At 33.8% G+C, this 22,472-nt stretch overlaps 1 protein-coding gene across 1 annotated transcript; it reads right to left on the reverse strand.

The window, feature by feature from the left end:
• Window positions 1–593: 593 nt before the first annotated feature.
• On the reverse strand, window positions 594–21,343 carry LOC109056030 (lin-28 homolog B (C. elegans)). Its single transcript, XM_019073214.2, has 4 exons — window positions 21,020–21,343; window positions 20,196–20,362; window positions 8,089–8,276; window positions 594–2,879 (listed from the first exon to the last, which is right to left on the reverse strand). Exons 1-4 carry the CDS (start codon window positions 21,027–21,029, stop codon window positions 2,606–2,608), a joined length of 639 nt encoding a protein of 212 aa, XP_018928759.1. The 5' UTR covers window positions 21,030–21,343; the 3' UTR covers window positions 594–2,605.
• Window positions 21,344–22,472: the final 1,129 nt, after the last annotated feature.

Consider the following 22,472-nt stretch of genomic DNA (forward strand, 5'->3'; position numbering starts at 1 on the left):
GAATGAAAAAAAAAAACAAGCAATGTGATTTTTTACTGGACCCGGTGACACAAAAATTTAGTATAGAACGTGCACTGCATAAGGGTGCAACACCTAGTTTAGTAGTTAAAGAGGATACTGATGGGGTTTTTGTAGAAGTTTTAAATGGTCAGCTTCAGAAAGGCAAGGATAGGCTAAACCATTTTAGTAAATATTCTACAACGCCCAACAACCGTCATCGACAAACAGAATATTAATCACTGAAAACAGTCCAAATGATCAACAGTTTTTCGATCAAATCTTCCTATCAATCAATGGCTGAATTTTGCCATTATATCGGAATTACAGTAATGCCAAAGTTACAAGAGGGAGATCCTACTGGTCAATAAATGCACAATAAAGAGCAAAAGTCTTTGTACTCAAAAATGTCTTTAAACTTACTGTACCCGCATCACCGTATCGGCGTTTTGGAAACATCCACTGAACGCAAGCAGCGTATGCTCTTCTGTGTCAGCCGCTCTGCATGCGCTATTTTCGTTCAAATCAAAGTGTAAATACACGTTTAAAAAAAAAAAAAAAAAAAAAAATCTTATCCTTGTGGCATGGCTGACACAGAATAGCTTACGCAGTTCAGTGGATATTCTCCAAAATGGCGCTATGGTGATGTGGGGAGACACAAAGGAGAGGAATTGTTGAATAAAGTCATTATTTTTGTTTTCTTTGTGTACAAAAAGTGTTCTCGTCGCTTCATAACGTTGCGGTTGAACCATTGATGGAAGAGGTACTATTCTGACGATGCTTTTCATACTTTGCTGGACCTTGACAGTGTATTTTACTTGCCAGTCTATGGAACAGTCACAAGCCTCCCGGTTTTCATCCAAAATATCTTAAATTGTGTTCCGAAGACGAATAAAAACTTTTATGGGTTTGGAACGACATGGGGGTAAGTGATTAATGACAAAATTTTCATTTTGGGGCGGAGTATCCCTTTAAGGCCACTGTCATTTTTGGTCTTATTACATGACGTCACAAGGGGAAGTAAGAGAAAATAAGGCTCTTATGAACCTTAAAGTTTCCTATTTGTAATTCAGAGTATGATACACTTGAACAACTTTTCTGTAGACAGAATCTCATCATTATGAAAGCTCATTTCTGCCACGGAATAACAAAATGGAAGTATATGCAGCTGTTTCTCTCACAATTCTGACTTTTTCCTCATTTCTGAGAAAAAAAAGCCAGAATTGATGAGATCAAAAGTCGCAATTACCTTTTTTATTCTGTAGTGAAAACAAGCTTTATCATTACGGTAATTCTGACAGCGTTGAATGCAGCACCATGTCCTCCACAAGCTGATCGCTTTCAATGAAGCTGGATGAGATGCAAGAGCGAGGAGAGTGATCAAATCAAAACAGAATCAACTTCATCTACCTATGTGCTCTATATAAATTACACTAACATTTATAATATTTCACCATATCTTAATGCCTTAAATTATCACTGTGAGCTGTGGAACAGTCTGTGATAAAGCAAAAACAGCTTTACAATGTATCTAAACAATGGCAATACATTTAAATCAGTTAGTCCTCACTGGCTGAAGTTAATGTACCTCTTAGTATTCAATTGTTACAGTCTAATCTCAAACTCTGGCTAACAGCACCGGATCATAAAAACACCCACACACGCACAAAAACTGATTCAAATGTCCTCTGTATCCCATAATAACGTTATTGATAGGATGTAGTGAGCGTGACTATAAGCACCCTCAGCCATCATAAATCTGTTCCATGCCCTGTGGGCCTTGATTGCGAGCAATTTTCTTTGTCATTATGTCTGAATCTGGTTTAAAGTCAACACGAAATCAAAATTGATCATATTTACTTCCTAATGCATGTTCCTGATCTTAAAGTAATAGTTCACCCCCCCCCAAAAAAAGCTTAAATTTTACTCACCCACAGGCTATCCAAGAGTTTGGTTCTTCATCTGAACAGATTCGGAGAAATGTACTGGTGTGGATTATTGTGACGTTTTTATCAGCTGTTTGGACTCTCATTCTGACGGCACCAATTCACTGCAGAGCATCCATTGCTGAGCAACTGATGTAATGCTACATTTTTCCAAATCTGTTCCCATGAAGGAACAAACTCATCTAAATCTTGGTGTGGCCTGAGGGGGAGTAAATCAGCAAGGTTTCATTTTTGGGTGAATTATTCCTCATCACAAAGTTAACATGATAACTTGCTTTTCCTCCGAAGCGAGTTCACTGGCGTCACTTATGCAGCACACGGCAAACATTTTTACTCAAGTAATAGTCCATTTCACTATTATGGAGGTAAAATGGCTTGCAAACTGCAACTTCATGCTTGAGTTTTTAAAACACTGTTTTGTGTTTTTCTTCTAAATGTAATCTATTTTGCGTTGTGATTTTAGTACTTCAAACACACTTGCTCATTTATGCACACACACACACACACACACGCCAGTCGCAGAGTTTGTTGTGATTGAGTGAGAACACGCATGTACACGCATGACCCCCATCGGCTGATACCATAGCTGCACAGGAAGGGAGGGAGGGTCTCCTCTGTGAGGTAGATGATTTCGGGTCCGAGCTTCGTCTGGATGATGGATTTCAGTCCCGGCTTTTCCTCCAGCGCTGGGAGTGACTTCCCCGTTGAGATGCTTCCTCCGGAGAGGACGACGAGCCCGACCGGCTTCCCTCTTCCTGGGACTGAGCAGAGGTGGAGGGGCGTTGGGGCTCCTGAGACGTGGAGGGGGACAGCGCCCCCTTGTGGGGACACTGGGCCACCATGTGTGTGACACTCTGACAGTAGTGACACTTCTTTGGCTGGGGTGGGAGGCCACATTCTTTAGCGTGGTGGTCCAGACCTCCACAGTTATAACACCTGCAGAAGGATGAAAAATGCTTGGTTTTATTAAAGCATTATAGAAATGATACTCCTAAACTGTACAAATCAAATAGGAGATGTACTGGGGAACAGGACTTATCTTGCTTGTCTATAGGTGCAGCTGATCAGTTTGTATAATTCAAAGGGTCAGAGAGAGGGTGTTGCCCTTTAGCACTTTAATAATTAAGAATTTTTTACATATTAAAAGAAGTCTCTTCTGCTCACAAGACTGCATTTATTTGATCAAAAATACAGTAAAAAACTGAAAAAATGAAATATTGTTACTTAAAAAATAGCTGTAATATTTGAAATAGCTGTTTTCTATGTGAATATATTTTAAAGTGTAATTTATTTCTGTGATGCAACGCTGGATTTTCGGCATCATTACTCCAGTCTTCAGTGTCACATGATCCTTCAGAAATCATTCTAATATGCTGATTTGATGCTCAAGAAACATTTATTATTATTGTCAGTGCTGAAAACAGTTGGGCTGTTTGATATTTTTGTGGAAACCATGATACTTTTTTTTTAGGATTCTTGACAAATACCATTTATTTTAAAGAAAAGCATTAATCTGAAATATAAATCTTTTGTAACATTATTAAAAATGCTTTTCAATTTAATGAGCATAAGAGACTACTTTCAAAAACATTTAAAATACCTTATTTATTCACAACTTTCAACCAAAGTTAATTCTTCTTCAAAAAAATAAATAAAAATAAATACAATTCCCAACTTTCAACTAAAGTAAATTTTTTATTTTTTACATAACCATGGACTGAGTTTGATGTTATTGGTGGTTAAGACCAGAAATTACATTTTGAACGAAGAAAATGGAACCTATTTTTAAGAGCATTAAGATAACACAATTTACCAGATTCAGAATGCAAATAAATTAATTTGAAAATCATGGAAAAGTTATTTTTTATTATTATTTAATTCAAGCAAACTTTCTTATATTCTAGATTCATTGCACACAAACTGAAATATTTCAAGAGTTTTTGTTATTTCAAGAGTTTTTGTTTTTTTTATGTTGGTTATAGTTTTAGGATTATTAAAATTTAAGTTTCTCAAAAAAATAGAATATTTTCTAAAAAAAAAAAAAAGGTTTACAAAACAGAAATGTTCAAGATCTCCAAAGTAGGTTTAATTATGCACTCAGTACTTGGTTGGGGCTCCTTTTGCACAAATTACTGCTTTAATGCGGCGTGGCATGAAGGCGCTCAGCCTGTGGCTCTGCTGAGGTGTTACTGAAGCTCAGGTTGCATTGATAGAGGCCTTCAGCTCCTCTGTATTGTTTTTTTCAGATGTTACTTATCTTCCTCTTCACAATACCCCATAGATTTAATGGAATTTATTTTTTTAATTTTGTATTATTAGTATTATTATTTAATTTTTTCTCTCTCTCTCACTCTCTCTCTTAAATTTTTTGATGAAATGTGATCTGGAAGTGTTTCTCTGAGTCTCAACCCCAGAGTCGTTCACTAGAGGGCAGTACAGGACAAGACTTACTCCAATAACAAACATCCCTCATAGAGATATTCAAAAATGGCCAGTTTATCTGTTGTCATAGAAAATAGTCGCTACAATATTTAATAAGCATAGTTTTAATCATATTGGAGTCATAAATAGACCTAGCCCAGTAATTCCTACATTAAAATGTAACGAAAAACACATTCATAGCCACAACCAAAACAAATGAGATGCAAGAATATGGTTTCCAGCTCTTCTGTTAGATATGAGGAAACTGAGTCACTGTTATCATGTGGAATTGTCTAGCTGTTATCAGGAACCATGTATGTTACCATGGAGCCTTCGGTTGCCAAGGAAATTCCGGTGCATGGAAACGAGAGAGTAGGAAATAACATTACATCTCTAAATATAGAGAATCAGATCTCTCAGAGCCACTTATGTGTGTGTGTGTGTGTGTGTGTGTGTGTGTGTGTGTGTGTGTGTGTGTGTGTGTGTGTGTGAGAGAGAGAGAGAGAGAGAGAGAGAGAGGGAGGGAGGGATATATTATTACACTGTTCTCTGGAATACGTGATTCTGAATAGTGGATTGAAGCATTCTGCAGTCATTTACAGTATTTTTGTATAATAAATGGCAAATTACATCTGACTGCCGACAGGCAAATTATTTCTTACAAAGCTGTTAGATGTCTCTCATATGAGTGTATTTTAATGCATATATATTGTGATGATTTACTTCACTGAATATTAATTTTGGAAATAAACAGTTACTGGGAGGATTATCTTCAGTAAATCATCACAACATATCTGCATTAAAATATATGTGTTTAAATATCTATTACAGGTAAGGAAAAAAAATCATAATATTAATGGAAATGGAAACTGAATGTTTTGGCCAAAATAAATCATATTTAATCAAATTTATTTTTGTAAAATAAAATAAAAAAATAATAAAAACATGGGACAAAACTGCATTTATAAGGGTTCCACTGTTATTACCAGAGTAAGTAGGCCTACATGTAACGTGAAACTACGTCCTCTTAAAATAAAGTCTTAGCTTCTAATTTAATAGGGTTTCAAACAGGTGCAATAACCATACAATAACCACTGCTTGAATTAAAAAAACAAGTATTGGTGTTTATATTTGACTTCTTAAATTTGAATTGTGACATTTTAGCCTGTAGGTGGCGGGGTGGATCAACTACAGCATCACAGCTGTACTGCATGTGCTGGATATTAAACTGACAAATTTCACAAAACTGAGCTGACATCAGCGCTGAACTGCACAAATAAATACACAAATAAATATTTTCATAAAACCCGACCGTTTGTTTTATCATTATTTTGATTTCACCATTTCATCTCCTCACACATTCACATCTAAAACATAAACAGCCTATATTCAAGGAAAATGTAATGATGCGATCTTAAAGGACAATTTGCATTTTTGCTTTGAATATTACAACATTAAAAGCAACACAAAAATCTGTGAAACTCGACAGCATCATTTTTCTTCTGACATCCAGACTAGATCCAAAGAAAGAACCATTAAACTAAACTATCAGTTGATATATAAAAATAATAACAATTTAAACTAAAGATTTCTATTAACCTCATAAAATGATTATTACATGATTTTGAACTTTCAGCTGCACATCATCTCAATATTTCCTGAAAATAGAGTCAATATTTCTGTACTTCAACTGATAAACTGACATAAAATCAGTTGTTTAAAGACTTTTTAGTTAAATTTACACTCTAAAGCTTGACAGCATAATTTTCCTTCTGACATCCAGACTAGATACAAAGAAATAACTGTTAAACAAAACAATTAGTTGATATAAAGAATTATTAATCTAGAGATTAAAGTAATGATATTTAAGATGATTATTACATGATCTAGAGTTTTCAACTTCAAATCAGGTTTTACTGAATAACAGGCAAGATGTACTTCAACTTATGACATCCAGATTCTAGATACAAAGAAAGAACGTTTTAACTAAGTTATTCGATATAATGAACTATTTTTTAATTTTTAGCTACATATCATCAGTATTTACTTAAAATACAGGTAATAATAACTGATAAACTGACGTAAAATCAGTTGTTTTTCAGTTCAGTTTACACTGTCATTGATTCATTATCATGTTTAATTCAATTATATCCCGTTATGAGCCAATTTCATGAGCTGTGTCTTAATGCACCTGTTGTGTTTCAACCAGATTAATTACTTTAAAGAATTCTTCATAAATACATTTTTAAGTTTTTTGACACTCGTCTTTAATAAAACTTCCATCATCTCATGTCTAGTAGTGACGGACTATATGATAAACGGCTCTCCCACGTACATATACATACTTAAAAATAGCTATAACACAACAAGACTGAAAAGACTTATTCAGTTTGGATTTTTTATTTTTTTTGCTCTGATCACCATGGCAACAGGAAGAAGAAGACAGACTCACAATCAATGCGAGTCTTGAACAGAAAACATTTGGCGAAACCAAACTATGAGCCATCTACACTGAAAAGTACAAGATGTGAGGCTTCACAGACCATTATCAATACTGGAACTGATTCTGTTATACAGAGAAAACAAGAGCCTTTTTAACTGATAAGTGAACACTGAGAATTTTAACCCTGAAACACGTCTACATCAAATCAAAAGCAGCGAGTCTGAAAGAAAATGCTTGTGCAAGACAGAAATACAAGACTTTAGATAAATAATCCTGTCTGCATAAAAATTCTACACTATCAAATGAATCATAAAAAAATCGATTAAAGGAATATTTTAAAGTAAATGCAGTATGTAATTATATAATTCCCTTGCTCTATTGTATATATCAATTTATTATTATTTTTATTATACAATTTAGGTATATTTTGAATTAGAAAACATTTAAAATAAAGCATCAGTTAATTTGGTTAACACTTCACAATAAGGTCTCACTTGTTAACATTATTATTATTATTAATAATACATTCTCTGACATCAATTAATAATTAGAAATATATTTTACAGCTTTTATTAACCTTAGTTAATTTTAGCTAATAAAAATGTTCATGTTAGTTCACAGTGCAAGTTTAAAAGACGAAACGTTTGATCCTAAAAATTGTTAACATTATTAAAGATGAATAAATGCTGTAGAAGTATTGTTAATTGTAAAAGTAATGTGGTTAACTAATGTTAAGAAATAAAACCTTAATAGAAAGTAATTCGTTTAAGTCTTTTCTAGATTATAGATCTCTTCTCTTGAAATGTTTATAAATGTACAGATCGAAAACAAAAAAAAGTTTAGGTTTTGATTACGGTAACCAAGATTTTAAATCAGCTTTTACTAATTAATAATTTCCAATATTTCCAATTATTTGAATTATTAATCACTGCTACTAAACAACACTAGTAGCTTAGCAATACAGATATTATTATAAATAATAAAAGCAGACTTTTGTTCTGACTTCTGAAAGTATTTTCAACCAACTAAAGATTAAAAAAAAAAACAGCAGCAGCTGCTAAAGACAAGCTATGAATAACAAAGAATAAAACCTAAAAAACATTCGTCCAGCAAGATACCATTTATAGTTGATCTACAGTTTAGTGCCCAAGGAACTATTATTATTACATTTATGCAGAATAAACAACTGAAAATAACCCAGTTTAGTCCAGCTTAGTTTCATGACAGAAATGGCAACGAAACATATTAAACTACATATCCCATCATGCTCAGCACACTCACCGGTCTCCCTTTGGTTTGCGTTTGAGGGGCAGGGCCTTCCCTTTGGGGCGTCGGTCACTGCCCGAACATGGGCCCCCGCCGGGCCCCGTGACCCTGAGCGACTCCAGACCTTTACTCGACCTCTTGAAGGTGAATTCAACCTGCTCGCCCTCCCGTAAGCTCCTGAAGCCCTCCATCACCAGCTTACTCTGAACACACACACACACACACACACATTATTTAATACAGATACACATGCACTTATATCATCTATAAATATCAAAATATTTATAAATATCAAATAGACCAGTCATATCAGCACAGATTATTGAACATTTCATGGCATGTAATAAAATCAGGGAGAGAATATAGATGTTAAAAAGAGAGATTTTCTAAGTACTGGAAAAACAAGAGCTACCAATCTGTCAAAATCACCTTAATGTGCATTACAAGAGCAATGTTTAAAAACACATTCAATCACTTTTATTGCATTAAATGCACAATTTTATGAACCTCATTACTGAAATGAATTACTGATTTTGCTTATTTAAATATTTGAAGTAAAGCGAGTGATTGAAGCACAACAATTTGCAAATGTCAGAATATTAAAGAATAAGCAAAAAGCAACTACAAAACAAGTACATTTATTTTGTTTAATCACACCAAATATTAGTTTAACTGTTTTTATAACTGCTGCTTGACAGAATCTAATACATTTGGCTCCTATTTTAACTTCTAGGAGTCAAATGAAAAAAAAAAATGTAAAAAAAAAAATCATTCTAAAATATTTATATATATCAAACAGATTGATCATATCTACAGAAAGATCCATCAAATCGTGAAAATTTCATGTCTATCAACAGATTGATCATATCTACAGAAAGATCCATCAAATCTTGACACATTAACCTGCATTACAAAAGCAATGTTAAAAAACACATTTGGACTTGCATAAAATGTACAATTTTACCTCAATGAAATCAAAAACTCATTTTGAAAATCAGATTTTTTACTTATTTAAATATTTGAAGTAAAACTGCCACCTGACAGAATCCAACACATTTGATTCCTAGTTAAACTTTTTTAACTAGGAACCAAAAATTTTAATATACAAAAAAAAACACAAATAGCCTAAATATTTATAGACATCAAACACGTCAGTCATATCTACAGAAAGATCCATAAATTTTAATTTCATGTCATATAATAATCTATAAGGGAGAGAAAGATATTTAAATGGTTCAAGAAAAAGATTTTCTAAGTACTGTTAAAAAAAAAAAAGATCAACCGATCTGTCAGTATCACTGATCAATATCAATGTCAATATCAATCAGAACTACTGATCTCTCAATATACACCTGCATTAATAAAGCAATCTATAAAAACACATTTGATCATGTTACCAATTTTGAAAACTATTTTTTCCTATTTAAATATTTGTAGTGACTACACCACTTGCCAGAATATAAAAAATAGCAAAGAACAATTAAATTACTCCATACAATAACTGCCACATGACAGAATCTAATTCATCACCTAGTTTAACATTTAATTCGATTTTATTACATGTAAAAGTTAATACTGAAAAAGTAGATACTTTAATAAAAGACAATTCAACAAAATCTAAATAAGAAGCACATGATAACTGTGATTTGTTTTACAGCTTCTAATAGTTAATATCATAATTCAGGAGAACTGCATCTTCTGTCATACAAAGATGTTCTGTAGCAAATATGGTTGCAAATACTTGTATCATAAAAATAATGACTTAAATAGCCTTTACAGTAAAATACTATTTTTACACAAGTGAATCATAGTTTTTAACCTGTGAAAATGATTTCAAAAATCCTCTACAAAAAAAGCACAATGCCAGAAAATTAAGAAGAATCCACCAATGTACATTTACTTTTAATCATTCTGCAAAATAAGAACCATCAAAAGCAATTCATCCAATTTATTATTAACAATCAACACAATGTTACCAGTGTGTTTATTCGTTTATTTAAATCCATCCTTCAATTAATAAGATTTTCTGGCATTATAAATACAAAGCACTGGCCCTGAGAAAAGATCAGAAATTACAAAAGCAATAAAAGTCTGTTGATTTCAGTGAAATTGAATTAAATCACCGCAAAATCTGTACATTTGCAATTTAGCATTGATTTGAACAATTTAGCCGTTTTATCACATTTTATCGAATTGTTTCATCACACATTAGAGCTGATTTACTGTGATGAATTTATTGTTCAAATATACTACAACAAAACACAGATAAGTAATCTAGTAATCTAGTTTATGATTACGCCAAAAAACACAACAAATACTGAAAATGTATCTGTTATATTTGCTTGTGATTTAATAAATAATCAATTTCTCACACATACATTGTGAGCTTTCCAATGAATACTAATAAAAACAGCTGCTTATTCTCGCAGCTACAGAAAACTCTCTCTATGGTATCAGCACTCAGGCAGTGCTACATGATCATATGATTTACATTTCAATTATTCATGTAATTAAAACAGCAGCAACGTAATGCATGAATCAAATGCAAGAGGCAAACCACAGCTGACATGTATTCTCATCATTTACGTTCCTCTAGAAACATCACGTTCAGGGATAAAGTCAATACATCAGCACCGCCACATCAGAAAGAAAACTGACACACTCAAGTTCACATCTCTGTTTAATTTGACTTTTTGGAAAGATGAATGTCTAAATTTTAGCACTGAATTCACATCTGGACTGATGAATGACATTCCAGTAAACACACAGAGTCTTCAGCTCAACATTTGTTTCTGTACATCAGCTCTCACTGATTCGTTTTTGTCATGTTTAATTCAGCCGTGTGGCAAATTAATGCATTTTTAATCTCTCTTAATTGACATAATAGGCACAAAAGCATTCTGATTTAACACTTACGTCGGAGAGAAATTAGAAATCCATAAGAGAGAAGTGCATTTATGCAAAAAGCCAGGAGCAAAACCCTTCCCACGCACATATATTAGATATTTTATATTGAAATATCAATCTAAACAGCAAAAAACACTTCAGTTAACAAGATTAGATCTTGGTGAAAAGACACACACACACACACACACACACACACACACACACACACACGCACAAATACATTAAAGAAATAAATATAATTTAAATAAACAAATATTTCTATCGGTTAGTAATAATGAAGCAAAAATCTGTGCATCAGTCATTAATATTATTATACATTACCTATAATATTTTGTTTTGTATTAATTACCTATTAATATAGTTATATATTAATTTAGCCTATTAATGCAATTAAATATTAATATATTAACATTATCAAATCATAGAATAAAATTTTGTCAGGTTTTAATCCAGTGTTACTGATTGTTCATCTAGCTATCTTTTTTCTTTCTTTCATTCAGTCTTTCTATCTATCATTTTTATTTTTATTTCTTTCTATCTATCTGGATATGTAGCGTGAAAAAAACTGTAAACACTTTCCATTTATAAATATTTGAATAAATATTGTAAATAAATGTTTTATTAAAATTATTCTATAATATAGGCTAACCAGTGCTCTGTTCTGAAATGTGATTAAACTGAAATTGATAAGTAAAGATTTTAGGATATTCAATCTTTTATGACTTTCAAAGTTATGAATACCACATAAAATGTATAATTATTGATGAATTGATTAAAAGTTGTAAAAACACAGTTTTGCAAGAAAACAGTCTTTAGTCTTTCTACTTTAAAACTGCACGTGTAATTCAATGTGTTACTTCGTTGTTTGTAATTAATTGTGAGATTTACTAGCAATTTCTGAGTAAAAATTTCTTTTTGATTTCTAAACTAAGTGTGTGCTTATATTTCCAGGTCAAAGTTCAGAGAGAAGCACTGCAAACAGGAAGATCAGGCAGCAGCACAGCAGCACGTTTCTGATGTCTGAATTCATCTAATAAAGCACAATTAAGAAATCTAATCCATGAGCACAGGAGAAGATGCGTGTCACATTGTTCTGCTCAGTGCAGAAAAAAAGCAGAAACACAAGAGACGGAAGACAGAAAGCAGGAGTGAGAAATACGGAGAGCGCCACCAAAGGGCCGGACGTATCGCACATCACCCCTCCTCCACATGTTTTCATCCATCACTGTGACCTCTGACCTCTGCCCAACCCCCTTCAAACACACACACAGGCATCCCGTTTCCCTGCGTTAAATTAACAACACACTTCTGCACTGACTACAAGACGGACACGCAGTATTTGATCTGCTGACACACACTACATCACTCCACACACACTCCTGATAGCAGCCGGATATGAGCTCTGTGTGTGTGTGTGTGTGTGTGTGTGTGTGTGTGTGTGTGTGTGTGGTTGTGTGTGTAAAGTGCACATGGTCGAGTTACGTGTGATAGAACTACACTTATTTTTACATTTTAAAAATGCCTTCGAGGATGATTACATTGTTAAAAAATGTGTGTGAACGTACAGAATGAAAATACATTTGACGAGAACAGAAACAATTCAATTTCAAAAAGACAATTTAGATATTCACATTGATTTTATGTTTGTGTCTGTTTGAATTATGATGAAGCTTAAAAATAAAACACATGCACAGGAAATAAATAAAAACAGAATCAAAATTACAGTTAACGTTTGTTTGTTTTTTGTTTGTTTGTTTGTCAGGATTAGTTTTGTTACTTTTTGTGTGTTTATTCATTATAATAAAACACACTAATGTAGCTGTCTTTCGAAGAAAGTTTGCTTATTTAAAATAAAAAAAAAAAGCAAACATGAACAGCTCAGTCATAGATTTTGGTATCTGGTTTATGTTGCCTTTTTTATCGGTCCAAACCATTTGACTCAAGATTTTAAACAATTCTAAACACAAAACATTTTATATTTAACACTTGTACTTTTGGCAGATGTTTTCTTATAAAAGACACTTCATTTAATGAGTTTACGAGATCACAAATCAAGTTCTAAAATTAAACTTTTTTTTTTAAATTTCATTCAAGAACCATTAATAAAAGAATTAAATCAGATGATTAAAAATTGTATTAAATAAAATATAAAAAGGTAACACTTTATTTTAAGGTCAAATTCTCACTATTAACTAGTAACTTAGTAGCATCCATATTACTAGCATATTGGCTGTTTATTAGTACTTACAGGTACATATTAATCCCTTTTTTTGTATGACCATGTTCTAGATCCATTATCCTAAACTTAACACCTTACTATCAATAAGCAGCAAATTAGGAGTTTATTATAGGAAAACTCTTATATGTGTTCCCTATTCTAAAGTGTTACCAATAAGAAAAGAAATTCAATATAAATCTTAAACAAAACAATTATTACAATCTGTCTTCTACAGATTTCAGTACTACAAAAAGCTATGAGTGAACTCTTGGAAAGTGAGCATTTGTTTGTGTCAGATCAGCAGCTGGCTCCACCCACACACTCACTCCAAATATGGGCAGAGCTGAAGGAGGAAGTCATGTGACCTCCAGCTTGCGTTGAGATGGAGAAATGAAGAACTGAACAATGAAAGTGAACAAAACAAGGTAAAGAGAGAGCGAGAAAGAATATTAAAGACAATAATGGAGAAAACAGAGAAAAGGAATGCTTAAGCTAAGCAGAACTCTCTGGAAACGTTTAGATGAAAACCGAGAATCTATAAAAGTAAGATGTTAGAAATTACAGCAGAGGATGAAATGACATCAGCAGGTAATGAGAAAGAATTTCAGGCAGATATTGAACTATATTCATAACACGTTCTATAGGTCATTCCTGTTATACAGTTACAGATTGTGTGCATTATGTGTCTTAGCATACTAAATAATATATTAAACTCAGTATAAACCTAATTTTAAAGCTAAAATCATGTTTCTGTTTTGTCACAACTACTATCACAACAGGGAATAGAAAATAAAAACAAATATGTACAAATGCAATATTATTATATTAAATTGGGAGTACACTGATTTTTAAATAAACCTTAGTTTAAGCAGATATTATTTTTGTAGTGCATTATACACTTCTAAAATAATAATAATTAAAAACATTGAAACAAAAAAATATACATTACCAAGTGTTCCTACATTTTTTTCTCTAATCAAAATTGTTTAAACAAAATGTCATGTTTACTTAAGAATATTGTTTTAATTAGTAATTAATTCAGTTTTTTCTTGAGTTCTTGATGTCACTTTCTATCCTGTTAGCCTTTTTAAAAATCCCTACCATCAAGATGAAAATGGTATTAAGAAGGGATTTGACTAGTTGGTTTGTATCACACTAAAACATTTTGTCTTCACTGATGAAATTACAGTATGATACTAAAAAGAATATAAAAAATACATACAAAATTAACTTTAGCTGACACACTCATGCACACAATCTGTAACTGTTGCTATTGTGTAAATGAAGAAGCATAGAAACACTTCCTTAAATGACAACACATGCATATTCACTTTTTTAATGTTACACTGTACAAACGTTCTGCATAACAGGAATGAGCATAAATGTATGCATCCATCAGGTCTGACAAACCTGCGACTGTAAACCTTAATTATATGTCATAGATGTTACACTCAGATATATAATTTACACTCTAAAAAATAAAGGTGCTTCACGATGCCATAAAAGAACCTTTCTGTCTAAATGGTTCCATAAAGAACCTTTAACATCTGAAGAACCTTTCTGTTTCACAAAAGGTTCTTTGTGGCGAATGAAGGTTGTTCAGATTACAAAAACAATGTAAGAAAGAGATTGTTATTTAGATGGTTTTTTAATGAATTGAGATTAAATGGTTCTTCTATGGCATCGCTTGAAGGACCTTTTGAAGTTCCTTGATTTTTAAGAGTGTATATAGAGTGTATATAGATACTTGTCAGCCTGCTTGATTTAAACAAGTTTAATTGTTAGCTTCTTCTTAAATCAGTTAAAAAATTTTACCAACAGTCTTGTCGACAGTTGATAAACATTTTTCACTTTCATTTTTTATTGTGTAAAATAAGAGTCAATTCTAGAAATTGTGCATCCCTTCTCCTATCATATATTTCATTCTACTGTACACTCTAGATATCAGTATTGGCATCAGCAGTTAAAAAACAAATGTATGGAGCATGTATGTTAGAGGAGGAGTGAGAGCTGTGCAGCAACTGTCCAGTTTCTCAGGAGCCCAGAGAAACCTCACAACACACACGTTTAACTAGCTATCTAAATAAGGACATACCACAGAACCCATCCCTAAAAGAACAGCATTTTTAGAATTAAAAAACACAAATCATATGTCCTCAGTTGTCCTCAAAGGGATATTTAGCAGTTTGCCCTCAAACTAGCAAAGTGAGCAATAAGTGTAAATGCTGGTTACATATTTAAGAACTTCAACCTGTCAGTTAATTCATATAATTTTTAATTCATACACTCTTAAAAATTAAGGTTATATACTGGCATTGATGGCTCCACTGATGGTTTTGATTGCTCCAAAGGTTATTTTAAGTTGATAAATGTTCTTTTTTAATTTTTAAATGTTTTTTTTGTTATTTTTAAATGTTCTTCACATTTATGAACTGTTCACTTAAAGGTTCTTTCGGGAACCCAAAATGGTTCTTCTATGGCATTTCTGTAAAAACCCCTAATTAGAAGCTTTACTTTTAAAAGTCTTGCTACTTTTACAATCACATCCTCTTGAGCTATAATACTTATTGGTTATCCCAAAATTGTTGTTCTATGGTACAAGCTTGTATTGCAGCCCAGTTTAATCAACTACTTTTTGTTAAACATTTCTCATTAAGGGAAATGACAGCAGAAGCTTTATCAGATTTAGCTCGCTTCTGGAGATTGATTTGTGCACAGACTATAGTGTAGCGAGCGACACACACAATCACTGCACAAAAACTGCACTCTTAAAAATAAAATATAAAAACATAAAGGTTCCAAAAGCAGCAATACCAAAACACTGTAAAAAAAAAAAAAAAAAAAAAACATCTAATTCAAATTTAAAAGAACTCCAAAGAACCTTTCCGTAAACGGTTCTTAAAATAACCATTTTTATCTAACATTTATTTTAAAACCCTTTTCCATTTTAAAGAACCTTTTTGTTTAATGGAAAGGTTTCATGGATGTTAAAGGTTCTTCATGGAACCATCATTTTTAATAGTGCATAAACACAAAAAATGATCGAGACAGCGACACATTTATAAACAACATGCATTCGTGCAGTTAAGACTCACACACGCACAAACACTGCAGGAGGTGTAGCACTCGGGAAAATCAAACACAAAGCTCCTAATGAAACACACACCGCAGTGCGTTGATTCGGAGTGTGAGGGCCGGCTGAAGCCACGCCTCCTTTCCCTTTTTTGTCTTTAAAGAAATTCCTCTTTTAAAGAATGTTAGAGGACCCCAACCCCCACCACACACACACACACACACTGAAATCCTCTTTACACATACAAACAAAAACACACACACATGCATTCTCTTTTCTTCTTATTCACACACTTTCCTGTCCTGGATTGACACAAAAAGCTCATGGATTTGTAGGAGAAACACTGGTGTGTTTCAATGACTACTGATACGACAGGATACTGTTTTGATGTACTGGTTGTATTAAGGGAGGCTAATGTAACAACGGTGACACTTTACTTAAAGCCTTTATATATAATGATATATATATGTTTTTTAGTGATTTAATTATTATTTGTATAGTTTTTTGTTATGTATTTTTTGTTATATATGTATACAGTTATAATACATTGTTACACCTTTAGAAAGTATAATGGATTAGAACACCCAATTTCAGATGCAACAAAGAATATGCAACTATTATATGCATTTTAACTTTTAACTTTAAAAACTAATGCATTATAATGTACATTATGAATACCTTTATAATGCATTATAAACAAGTGCTTAACAGTAAAGTGTAACCATCTTTTTTGGTATCTTTTGGTTTAAGAAACATACACATACACCATTAGTAAAAGTACAGTTAATGTACTTGCAATGAGAAAGACGGCTTCATCAAATTTAATATATAACATATTTTAAAGATTCAATTTAACATTAAAGTGTTGGAACTGGTGCCAGTTGAAAAACAATAATAACCTACGTTATCTCAAATAATTCATATTACTTCCTTGATATGATACTAATTATTTTGGCTGTCATGAATAGAAAAAGCTAAATTCTATATAGAAACGGTTATAATTATTTTCAAATAATACATATCTGATTGAATAAAATATTTCAATCAGCTAAGTCAACAAGAGATTTCAAATGAATACTAATAAAATAATGCTGATTACATAGGTAATGCTGATTCATTCATACAATTTTTATTTCATAGCAATTCAACAGTTTTGGCTGAAAATGTCTCAAAGACAGCAATACATTTTTTTAGGCAGACATTACGCAAACAGCAAAGGATAGCTAGCTACACTAATGTCATGGGTTCAATTCCCATCGTTGTATGAGCTGGTAAAAAACAATAACAATCTGGATAAAAGCATCTGACAAATGCATACATGTATTGTTCTAAACCACACAGTTCATTCTTGTTTGTAAGAAATGTGGCGTTTTTTTGACCAACTGCCAAATGAAACATTCTGTTTCTATACATAATATCAGGTTTAGACACACACTGAGGGAATAATCAGCTGTACACACTCTGCTTATCACACACACACTGCACAACGGCTGCACATCCTAAACAACACAAACACACACCCTGCACAGCATAAAAGCTTTTTCATTTTCAATGTAGTATGAAGGCACATGTACATGCAGCATTCTGACACAAAGAACCAAAATAAACCTCGGCATAGCAACAAAATGCAAATCTTTATCAGAGACATTATGGATTACAGCTGCTTGTGCCATTAGTCTGTCTAACACACACAGACACACACAAACCAGCCTCAACATCATGACCTGCGTGTGCATGATGCTAAAATTAGCTCCAGGGTTCAAAACATACAAATAATTAAGCAAATTAATGCTGCAATCAGTGAATACTCCGGCTAACTTGTGATAGACAAATTTAACAGGCGATATTTAAGCATTTTGAGATCATCAGCTAATAATTTGCTTACTTGGATAAGTAAAAATGTGATATTTTGCTCATGCAACACCGTACTGAAAAGATAATGTACAGAAGTAAATGTACAAGTAAAAGACATTAGTGCAAATTCGAATGATATCTAGATATTGATATATGTGTTAGGAGCCTCAGTGTGTTTGCTGGTTTCAGGATTTTCATATACAGTAAAATGAAACACAGGATTGACTGCATACAAAAATAAACCAAACAGCTCCTTCAGATTACAAACACGACTCTAATCAATGTGCTTTCCCATGCTTGAGATATCAGGAAAAAGCAGGCTTCATTTTCCAAATGCATGCAATTGTTTACTTCATGCTTATCAGAAGAACCGTTTTATCAGTAGTACAAGACGTTCTTACAATAACTACTCAAATGCATGGTAGGAAATGTTCCATGCTTAACCTATGTACCGGATTTCACATCAAGGTTTAACATAAAGACAGTATGTTTAACCCGAATTTGCAACTACAGATGTGGAGATTTCATTTATTTCAACCTGCTCATTTCTAACCATTTGCCTTATTTATTTTATATATACTACAATAGCTATAAATAGGTCATTAAACTCAGTGGCATTCTGACTGTATCTCTGGCTGCTGTTTGTCTTTTTTGAGAACTGCATTTCCCAGAATGCACTCAGGTTTAGGGGCTACTAGCACAAGAGGTTCATCTTTAAGCTCATGCACAAAAAAAAAAAACAACAAACAAAACATGTCTTCACAAGCTTGAAATTTAAATGAAAAATTAATTAAATTTACATTAAAAAAATCTTTAAGATAATGTCAAACTGGCTGTTTTAAATCATTTTAAACAATTCTGTATACATTTAGAATGCATCTTTTTCTTTTGCTTATCAAATTCCTTAACTGTGCTAATTCACAAATTTGAAACTATAATGCAACAAAATTCTATTTTTTAAACAAAAACAATGCGTCTAATATATACATTAAAACATTAATCACAAGGGGAATACATGAAGCAAAATGTTTTACTTGGAAATTGTTAAGCAATAGTAATTCAGTTAAACACAAAAGATTATTAAAGCATTGCTGAATTCAAGAAAATAATGCATACTGTGATCAATAACTCAAAAGACTTTTAAAAATAGATAGATAGATAGATAGATAGATAGATAGATAGATAGATAGATAGATAGATAGATAGATAGATAAAAAAATCACCACATGTTTCCTGTGCAAACTAGCTGTTTTTTATTGAATTAAATGATTATGCAGATGTGTTTTGTAACAATGGAAATGTTAAGTCCCAGGAATCATTTTAACATCTCATTAACATCCAGCAGTAGACATTAACACTGATGGACAATATTATCACCAACAGATAACAAGAACACAATGTAACAAGTGAGGTGAGCTCGAGTGCTAACAGAATTCAGAAGAAACCTCTGCTTTTGTTCTTTAAATCTGCGTATGCTATTTTAAGTTGCCGTGGAAAGCCTGGAAAATGATGAAAGGAGATAATTTCCGGTTTAGTACATGTGTCTGCATTGATTTAGCTCTGAATGTCCACGAGAAGAAGACGAAATATTGTGAAAGGGGGGCTGAACTACACCCATGTAAACACGAGAGCACATGATGTTCAGTACAACAGTTCACACTGAAATCGCTTGCCTTTCTTCAAAAGTCTGGTTGTGAACGCGGTCTGATCATCGTGTGCTCTGTGTGACACAATTTCCGACATGTTGGCAGGTTTATCAGACATGTTCCTGTGAGCATGAGGCGAATAAAGCCAATGTCATGGGCTACTCTAGCTTTTCTCTTCCTAATGCAGTCTTTTCAGGTTCCTGTAAGAACTGTATCCGCGTTTACTACTAATACGGAGTTCGTGTGATGATATCAATGGAGAGTAAAGATGTGTTTTTGGCGGTCTTAAAGTGAAAACACAAGCGCATGTTTACGTCTGCTTTCCTCGAGCACATCTGTTGATGTCAATGAGATGCGACAGATAACGTGAAAAAGAGTCAGGAGCCGAACGGCTGAAACCCAGCACATGCATTGTTGGACTTACTTGGTGAACGAACACGTCTAGTGGAGGGTCCACTGGCTTCCCCTCGCTGCTGGTCATCGATATAAATCCAAACCCCATGCGGACATTAAACCACTTGCAGAAACCCGAACCAGCCAGAATCTGCGGCGGAGTCCTGGCGGGGTCGGACCCGCCACCTCTGCGCGGCCCTGTGCGGTCAAGGGAGAAAAGCCCATGATGTGTTGTGCTCGTGGTTGTGTACGGTCATGAGATGTAGCCTATACTTTGATCTAGGTGTTCACAAATGACCGTAGGTCTGAGTGGGCAGCGTTTCTGAGGGAAATCCCCCATTACTACTCAACAACATGCGTTCAATGCAACGATGTGTCTACAACCAGGGCCTTAACCATCACTATAGACGCCCCCTTCTCTTTATAATCAATTAATATACAGGGTTTTCAATGATAGACTCTTAAACTCTTACATTTTGGACCCTTAACCTTGTATATATCCTTACATCCTTGTCTACCACCCACCTTCTGGAAAACTGGAGAAACTCAATGAAAAGTAGAGATAGGAAGGCGCAGTGCATTGTGATTGCTCAATGTGCCTTAGTTAGTAGCTATAGGTAGGCCTACTATGTAACTTCTTGTAATCGTAATAAGCTACATCTCGCCTACCGTAGGCTACGTGAACCGCCTGGCGTGGGGCAGGTGTGCACACGTTACCCTCCCACCCCCCCACTACCGCCGGTTCAAACGGCTCTTCATCACACGTACAGACAACGTAAACAAAGCACGGCGGACAACACGAGTTCCCATCTGAATGTGAAAAGAGATGTTTAAAAAAAAAAAAAGCATCGTAACCTTCGGCCATGTTTCCCCGCGGACCCTCCGTTCCAAAGTTCTAGCGAAATCGTTTCCTCTGTGAAATGGGGTGATGCGCGTCACCGTCGATCCGACATCCCGATTTCCAGCGGGCACAAATTTAGCGCGCATGGTACGGCGTGCGTCTCCTTTTTGGATATTTTCTCATGTCTCTTTTAACATCTCCTATCCCCTCTCTCTTTCCCTCCCTCGCACATTCGCTCTCTCTCTTTCTCCGTTTCTCATTCGCTAGTTCTCAGCGCTGCACACGTGACACCTCCGTGAGCCCGGGAGAGGGAGCGGACTCGGAACCGGGCTGGACTTCAAGCTCTACTGCTGCGTCACGTAAAAGCATCTCCGTTTGAACAGGTTCAGTTTTCGAACGCGTTTTATGACGTCTAAAATCTGTTTTTGTGCGTGTTCTGCAAGTCATTCGAGGGGCCATAAAAAGTCAAGCATTTAAGTTTTTTTTTCATTTATTTGTAACAATTTAATGATGCGTTATGTAACCAAATTCCAACCGCTGGTAACCACAGTCATTATACTTTATAGTCTATAACACTTCATTTTTAATGTTCTCGCTTGTTGTAGCGAAATGCAACACAAAAGTTTTCCAGAATGTATCTGTTTATACAGAGAGTAGTTGGTTTTTCTAGAAGTGTACTGTTCCATTAAACTGTAGAATAAAATTCGTTTGCCTATTAGGCGATATGAATTTGTTTTAAAGTTATACCTTTATGTCATTTACCAAAAAGTCGGAAATTTTTCTTCTGCACGCATTTGCTATCTCTTAAAATTCACTAAAAATGTTTTTGTTGTTCTGCTGCTGTCTTTCTGTTTTTGTTTAAGCGTTTCAAAACATTCCGTATTATAGTTTGGGATAAATGAGATCATCACTAGCTAATTATCGTTTGTTGAAGCACACATCAGTTTGCATTTGTTGTTTGCTGCAGTACAAACGTCAGTGAGACGGAATCAGAATAAGAAGACCTTTATTGACTAAGTCTTCACACACATGGAGTTTTTTTTCTGGGTTACATGAGCTTGGCGCACTTGAAAATGTATACATGAGGATATCTACATTAGACAGAACAAACATAAAAACAGCAAATAAGTGTATTGCAACAGTATAAATATATTTAGCCTTCAAACTACATGATCTGTTGATTCATGAAAAGAGAGCACTGATCCAAAACAACTAGCAAATCACCCCACTTGTTTCCAGTATATAAAGTGATAAAACATGGTAAACACACATTGGTATGAACCCAAAATGTAACCCATCTAATGGAACGTTCTAAAAATGTAAATATGGAACGGAGGAAATTCAGTCTTACTTTCACAAACGCGTTCTGTTTTTGTGCTCATGGTGTTCTTTTGAATTGTATCTGTTCACAACAACAACAAAAACAGTATTCAAATGTGAATGTGAAAACCAACAAGTAGAAATGCA

The sequence above is a fragment of the Cyprinus carpio genome, chromosome A20 (genome assembly GCF_018340385.1).
Source record: "Cyprinus carpio isolate SPL01 chromosome A20, ASM1834038v1, whole genome shotgun sequence".
NCBI classification, from domain to species: domain Eukaryota; kingdom Metazoa; phylum Chordata; class Actinopteri; order Cypriniformes; family Cyprinidae; genus Cyprinus; species Cyprinus carpio.